Source organism: Podarcis cretensis (genome assembly GCF_951804945.1).
Source record: "Podarcis cretensis genome assembly, chromosome: 13".
Lineage (NCBI taxonomy): Eukaryota > Metazoa > Chordata > Lepidosauria > Squamata > Lacertidae > Podarcis > Podarcis cretensis.
In genome coordinates, this window is record NC_137182.1 from 19435116 (window position 1) to 19443076 (window position 7961).

The 7961-nt window shown below is 48.3% G+C and overlaps 1 protein-coding gene across 1 annotated transcript; it reads left to right on the forward strand.

Annotated features, from left to right (window-relative positions):
• The first annotated feature begins 1529 nt into the window (after positions 1 to 1529).
• On the forward strand, positions 1530 to 7961 carry LOC307201032 (lutropin subunit beta-like). The gene is made up of 3 exons (XM_079950164.1): positions 1530 to 1579; positions 4148 to 4342; positions 6709 to 7961. Exons 1-3 carry the CDS (start codon positions 1565 to 1567, stop codon positions 6937 to 6939), a joined length of 441 nt encoding a protein of 146 aa, XP_079806290.1. The 5' UTR covers positions 1530 to 1564; the 3' UTR covers positions 6940 to 7961.

Genomic DNA, 7961 nt, shown 5'->3' on the forward strand with positions numbered 1-7961 from the left:
CTGTAGATAGTTTTCACTCAGGTCCACGTCAGTTATTTTAGGCGGGAACTCTGGGCTGTTGTTGCTACAATGTTGACAGCCGGCTGCCTATAAAAGCAGGCCGGCTGAGCTGTTTGCAGTCAGTTCTATTCCAGTTTACAAAATAAAGAGCTACTTGGAGAAATCGCTGTGTCGTCTGCTATGTCAACCCACAACTTAACAGACACCTTGGCAGGACCAGTTAGAGAGGGAGGAGGAATGGGCGGGAAACGGGAAATGGCTGGGATTAGACACTGGAGATGCCCCCAGCAGGCAGGGAGAAGTTGACCCGGATCCCAGGGAATGGGCAAAAGGACAGTCAGGGCCGAAGCCCACCTTGGGGCCTTCAGGCACTTTGGGCATCATATTACATTGCCATGGCCTTTAAGGCTCTGAGACCCTCCAAGTTAAGCTTGCCATATTTCAAAATGTAAAAACCAGGACAGCCTGGGGTTTTTTTAAGGAAGAGCTTTATTGTTGTTGTTGTTATTGTTATTGTTATTGTTATTGTTATTGTTGTTATTATTATTATTATTATTATTATTATTATTAACCACCGAAATTGTTGAGCTTCTTAAAAGAAAACCCGAAAATTGTTTAGCTTTTTTTCTACAAAAACGCCACCAAAAAACATGAATTTTCTGTTGCCTTGCCTAAGATGCAGGACAAAGCGCCACATTTCGGAACTTCTCTTTGGCCTTTGAAATCCTGAAGTCCTACTGCAAGTGTCCCTATTTTCCAGGGACGGTCCCGGATTTACAGAAGCCAACCAGGTTTCTGATTTGATCCCGGAATATCTCGCCTTTCCTTAGGAGGTCCCTATTTTTCATCAATTCGCCGAAGAATTGATGCTTTTTAATTATGGTGCTGGAGGAGACTCTTGAGAGTCCCATGGACTGCAAGAAGATCAAACCTATCCATTCTTAAGGAAATCAGCCCTGAGTGCTCACTGGAAGGACAGATTGTGAAGCTGAGGCTCCAATACTTTAGCCACCTCATGAGAAGAGAAGACTCCCTGGAAAAGACCCTGATGTTGGGAAAGATGGAGGGCCCAAGGAGAAGGGGACGACAGATTACGAGATGGTGGGACAGTGTTCTCGAAGCTACCAGCATGAGTTTGACCAAACTGCGGGAGGCAGTGGAAGACAGAAGTGCCTGGCATGCTCTGGTCCATGGGGTCACAAAGAGACGGACACGACTAAACGATTAAACAACAACAACAACAACAACACATTTTTCATTGGAGAAATGTTGGAGGGTACGGTAGGACGTCCCTTATTTTCATCAGATAAATGTTGGAAGGTGCTGTTCTTGGCTGAATGGAAAGGAAGCGCCGAAAAACGGCGCTTCCCAAGAGAACAGTGAAAGTGCCTTTTTGGCGTTGTTTGATGCTGCAACCTGCTGGGCAACCAGATATCATCACATCCCCCTTTGCTTTGTCCTTGAGGCTTCTGTGGGTTGGGTGATGGGAGGGGGAAGATCTTATAAAAGGAGGTGCAAGGTAAGGGGCGGAGGTACTCCGATCCAGGCCAGCCCAGGAGACGAGATGAAGTTGATCCAGGTAAGTGTAAACGAATAAGGCGCCCACTCAAGCAGAACATGGGATCAGCGTGCGGTTCTTGCTCATTCCCTGCTGAGGGAAGCAACTTTAGAATAGCATGAACTGTTTATTGAGGTTGTGATGCAATGGCTACTGCTTGGGTCTTTCGAATGCAAGATGGGTTAAGCATTTCAGGGAACGCGACGGCAGCAAGGGTATCGTGCAAGCTACGGGCAAACCCTCCAAGTACCCCTATTTCCCAGATTTGCAGAAGCTGTCCCAGTTTCTGATTTGATCTTGGAATGTCCCGCTTTTCCTTGGGACGTCCCTATTTTCATTGGATAAATATTGTAGAGTATTGGGGTTCGTGACCCCCCCCCCAAGCCAAGGAGATAAGTAACTATACAACCTTTAGAAGACATCTGAAAGCAGCCCTATATAGGGAAGTTTTAAAATGTTTAATTTTTTAAAACGTTTTTATACATGTTGGAAGCCACTCAGAGTGGCTGGGCAGGGTATAAACAAATAATAATGATGATGATGATGATGTTCCTTTTTTCATTGGAGAGATGTTGGAGGGTATGCTATATAATAATAATAATAATAATAATAATAATAATAATAATAATTATTTATCATTTCTACCCGGCCCATCTGGCTGAGTTTCGCCACCACTCTGGGTGGCTCCCAAATGAGTTTTAAAAACAATACAGCGTTAAATATTAAAAACTTCCCTAAACAGGGATATAGTGAAAATATAGTGGAAAAGACACTAGCAGGGCTAAGGGAACCTTAAGGTTTACAGAATTACAAATTTTTGTTGAGGGAAAACCCTCAGGAGGCAATTCCCTGCCCCAATCTCAGTGCCCTAGAGTATAGCTGGCGTGCCATTGAGGCGGCGTGAGATCCCAATCCGGACTTGGTTTCGGGTAAGACAAAGGAGGCAGCTGAAAACCGAAAAACAGTGGTAACAGCTAGTGGAATGCCTGTTTTTTGCCCAGAGCAGCTGCATTGATCCTGGTCTCCTCCCATCCTGCAGGAGTGTGAGCCTGGATTTGGGGGTGGGTACCCGTGGCATGTCTTGCCTCGGGCGTCAAAATGTGTTGGACCAGCCTTAGAGTGGGAATTGATCCTGTTCACAGTGGTATGCTGCTGCTTTAAATGTGCAGGTGGTGCCTCAGTTTTGCCCTTGTAGAACTCGGCAGGGAGGAGAGCCCAACACCGCTCTAGGTAGCATATTTTTCGCTCTATAGGATGCACCAGACCACAAGACACACCTAGTTTTTAGAGGGGGAAATCAATAAAAAGCCTGTCCGCTTCTCCCAGAGCTTCTCGGAGCTGCAGGGGAAGCCCGGGTTCCCCCCCCCCAGCCCCAAAGAGCAAAGAAGCCAAGACAGCGAGCGGGATGGCTTCTGCCATAGCCGCGCAACCTCTCCAGCCAGGAGCTAAACCTCTCTAGCGCAGCTAAAGAAGCGTGGCTAAAGAAGCCAAGGCAGCGAGCGCGATCCATCCCGCTCGCTGCCTCGGCTTCCTCTTTATCCTTGTGCAACCTCTCCCGGCTGGAGAGGCTGCGTGCGGCTATGGCAATTCCCCCACCTCCTGCAAAAGCCCACAGGAGCCGCACACCCTTTACGGAGTGCATGGCTCCTGCGGGCTTTTCTACAAGGAGGTCAGTCCCTTCTCCCTCCTGGGGAAAAGCCCCCAAGAGCCGCGTGAAGCTTGTGTGCAGCTCTTGGAGCCTTTTCCTGCCTGCCTCCCTCCTGCATTCGCTCCATAGGACGCACAGACTTCTCCCCTTAGTTTTTAAGAGGGAAAAAGTGCGTCCTATGGAGCAAAAAATATGGTAATTGGTTGTGTTATCAGAAAAACTGCTCCCTTTCCCTTATGGCAAGGTTTCCCAAACTTAGGTCGCCTTTTAGTTTTGAACAACAACTTCCACCATCCCTAGCTAACAAGACCAGTGGTGAGGGATGATGGGAATTGTAGTCCAAAAACCAATGGAGACCTAAGTTTGGACAACACTGCCTTGTGGGGTATTCCAGAGCCTGTACAGAGTCCTTAAGTGGGTTCACTATCAGAAGGAGAAAATCAGTAGACTTACCATTCCCTTATGATAGTAAGTACTTAGTTCCTGAATCTCTTACACATATTGATAGTGTGCTCAGCTTAGCAGATACTTCCCAAACTGTATTTGAAAAGGGAGGTGCAAGCCCCTACAGTCAAAAAGTCAATTGGAAAGCTTATTTGGGAGAGTCAAAATGGCTTCAGGATTGTTCTCCTGTACTATAGTCATACCTTGGGTTACAGCCGCTTCAGGTTGCGTTTTTTCGGGTTGCAGACCACCGAAACCCGGAAGTACCAGAACAGGTTACTTCTGGGTTTCGGCAGTCGCGCATGCACAGAAGCGCGAATTACAACCCGTGCATGTGCAGGCGCGGGTTGCGAACGCTGCGGGTTGCGAACGACCCACCCAACCCCTTAAAACCCCCATGGCAACAATTTCACCAACACCTGGTATAGACATCAGACTAGCCTCCCTCTCAGACTCCTCACTCCCTGCTTCTCACCTCTCCCTCCTTTTACAACCAGGGTAAGACCCTCTTGCTGGCAGCCTTCTTCCTGTTGGCGGCTACCCCCACCGCCAGCCGCAGGAGCAATGTGGGCATCGCCAGCAACACCCCCGCCTGCCGCCCCATCAATGTCACCATCGCGGCCGAGAAAGAAGACTGCCTCGTCTGCATGCCCATCACCACCACCATCTGCAGTGGCTACTGCGAGACCAGGGTGTGTATGTGCGCGGTTGTGTGCATATGTGGGGCGCTGTGAAGCGGGGGAATGGGGAATGCCATTCTAGGAAGCCAGGCACCCATTTGAAGCTCAGAATTATGCAGTATTGACCTGAGCGGAGCACGTGTTGCTAAATCAAGGCAGCCCACCAGATGGCGCCGGCACTCCAGCTCCCATCGGTCCTGGCATCAAGTGCATCTGATTGGGCAAGCTGAGAGAAAAACTCACCTGCCAGCTCTGTGGCGGAAATTTTAATAGCTGAAGGCACCTAAATAATAAATATATATATTTTTTATACCCCGCCCTTCCCGGTTCAGAAAGCCAGGCTCAGGGCGGCTAACAACAAATTTAAAACACTTAATTGTAGAAGCAGCATAAAACACAGTATAAAAACACGAATAACAATAAAACTCAAAGTTCAGAAATCAATTTGGGGGAAATTCAGCTAGCTGGCTGAATTAGTCCTACTTGGGCCAGCGAGGAGGCCCGGGGAGAATTAGCTGTGGGGTCTCAGAGCGGGTAACCTTCATAAAAGGGGAGGGGGAGGGAAGAGAAGGAAATTAAAAGATCAGGCTAAGTTCAGATTGAAAGCCAGGTGGAATAGCTCTGTCTTACAGGCCCTGCAGAAGGAAGTTAGATCCTGCAGGGCCCTGGTCTCATGGGACAGAGCATTCCACCAGGTCGGAGCCATCACTGAAAAGGCCCTGGCCCTGATGGAGGGTAGTCTTCCTTAGGGCCCGGGACCTCCAAACTATGATTATTCATGGATCTTAAGGTCCTCTGCGGGGCATACGAGGAGAGGCGGTCCCGTAAATACGAGAGCCCTAAGCCACTTGAGGAGGTTGTGGAGACCCGGGGAAGGCACTGACGAAGGGTGCATCCTGGGAAGTCAGGAAGAGAGGCCTGGAAGGTTCCATTCAGGGCCTGAGCCTAAAGTTCCCGATCCCTGGTCTACACAATTCGTCTTTCTTGAAAATTAGAAGGCACACAGGTGCACTCCTTTTTGGGGGCTTTAGCACTGAACCCCAAAGTGAGTAAGCATGTCACTGTGCCCTCCAAAAAGCAGTGCTAAGAAAAGGGCAGATGAGAATTTTGTGCTGGCACTATGCCTCAAAAAAAAAAAAAAAAAAAAAAAGGTAAAAGGATGCGGGTGGCATTGTGGTCTCACTGAGCCTCTTGGGCTTGCTGATCAGGTCAGCAGTTCGAATCCCTGCAACGGGGTGAGTTCCCGTTGCTCTGTCCTAGCTCCTGCCAAACGAACAGTTCAAAAGCACGCCAGTGCAAGTAGATAAATAGGTACCGCTGCAGCGGGGAGGTAAACGACGTTTCCGTGAGCTCTGGTTTCTGTCACAGTGTCCCGTTGTGCCAGAAGCGGTTTAGTCCTGCTGGTGACATGACAGCGGAAAGTTGTTTCTGGGCAAACGCCGGCTCCCTCGGTCTGAAAGCGAGATGAGCGCCGCAACCCCATAGTCGCCTTTGACTGGACTTAACCATCCAGGGGTCCTTTACCTTACTATGCCTCACCGTCTGTGTTTGGGGTTGCTAATTACATTTGGCTCAGCCACAGCCAATGGCCAGGGCTGAAGGGAGTAGAAACCCAGAACTTCTGGAGTGACGTTGGGAAAGGCTGACTTATGGGGGAAAGAACACATCTGTCTCTAAGAATGGCCTGTTCTGAGGATCTCTGTACCTGCAGGATGTGGCAGGCATTGGGAGCCCATCCCCGTGCCAACCTGTTCCATGCCTGCTCTGCTCAGTGAGGAGAGAGGCGGAGCAGGATGGAATTCAAATGTGTACTCAAGGCTCATATCTGACAATGTGCTAACAGTGGGCAGAAGGCCGAGCCAGTGTGGCAGTTCAGGGTGTTGTATAGGGGAAACCTGGGTTCAAGTCCCCACTCGGTCTTGAAGCTCATTGGCTGGCCTCAGGCCAGGAACTACTACTACTACTAATAATATATTATTTATACCTCGCCCATCTGGCTGGGTTTCCCCAGCCACTCTGGGCGGCTCCCAACAGAATATTAAAAACACGACAAAACATCAAAACTCACTCTCAGCCTGACCTACCTCACCGAGTTGTTGTGAGGGGGGGGGGGGAAAGGGGAGAGGCACGTAAACCACCTTGGCTTCCTTGGAAGACAGGAGGGATAGAAATATGTTAAGTATGGCAATGTTAAAGGTTGATTTGTTTCGTGAAATTTATACACTGCTTGATGGTTAGAAAAGAACTCAAAGTTTACGAAGTTCCCTGTCAGGTTTTTCATTTTGGTTGCTGCCCTGCTCCTCCTGTTAGCAAGGGCGAGTCAGACATGTCTATAACTTCCCTTTATTTTCCTCCCGGCCTGGCGACTTCCTTTACAGGAGATGTTGCTGAAGGACGAGCGAATAGTCTTCAACCAGAGAGTCTGCACCTACAGGGAGGTCCGCTACGAGACCATTCTGCTGCGCGGATGCCCAGCAGGTGTCGATCCGATCTTCACATACCCTGTGGCTGTCAGCTGCCACTGCGACCTCTGCAAAGTGGCCTCCAGCGACTGCACTGTTCAGGGCACTGGGCCAAACTCCTGTAGCAACCCAAACCCCTTTGTCTAAATGGAGGGGGGGCAGCTAATAATAATGGTCCCGGGCCCTAAGGAAGTTAGAATGGCTTCAACCAGAGCCAGGGCCTTTTCAACTCTGGCTCCGGCCTCGTCGAACGCTCTGCCTCATGAGACCAGGGCCCTGCAGGATCTGATTTCTTTCCGCAGGGCCTGTAAGACAGAGTTGTTCAACCTGGCCTTTGGCTTGGAGCCAGTTTGATTCCCTCCCTCTCTTTCTTTTTTCTTTTTCTTCTCCTCCTGTGAGGAGGCTACATTTTAATATTTTAACGTTTCAGTATTTTAATGTTGTATTTTAATTTTGTTTTTAAGTTGTAATCATTCAACTTGTTTTTATTATTGCTTGTAAGCTGCTCTGAGCCCGGCCTTGGCTGGGGAGGGCAGGGTATAAATAAAAATACCGTAATAATAATAATTATTATTAATAATAATAAACGCCATCCGGAACCAACAGCAGCACATGCATCTCTGTGAGTGATTCAGTCGATAGGTACAAAGAACTCGGGAGTCCTGGCTTCTAGTCTGTTTCGCTTGTTCTCTGCCCATTCTGTTTCCCTTTCCACTCCTCTCTAACAGGGTACACCTTAGCTTTCCTAAAGAACTCTTGAGGTCCAATCTCTTCCTCTCTCTTACGTTTTCGCCCACAATAAACAACATTAACTCCTAAAAAAATTGTGGTTCTTAACCTCCTTCCTCAAGCCACTGTTATCCACAGAACTAGATTTCTGCACTAAGAAACCTTAACATTTCAGAAAATGGGCAACACAACAGTTAGGCAGTCTGAAAACTGGCTTGAATGCGTACTGCAATGTTTTGTGCAGTGATAGTGGAGAATGAAAGTTAGGGACACAGGATAGTTCTGTTTTTGGAGGGATAGTCAGGCTAGTAACTTGAAGGAAAAACAAGAAATATTGCAGCACCTTAAAGACTAACAGAATTATTATAGTGTAAGCAAACTCCCATCGTGCACGTATTCAAATCAGAAATCTCTGCCTGAGAAACTTCAGGTCATGGAAT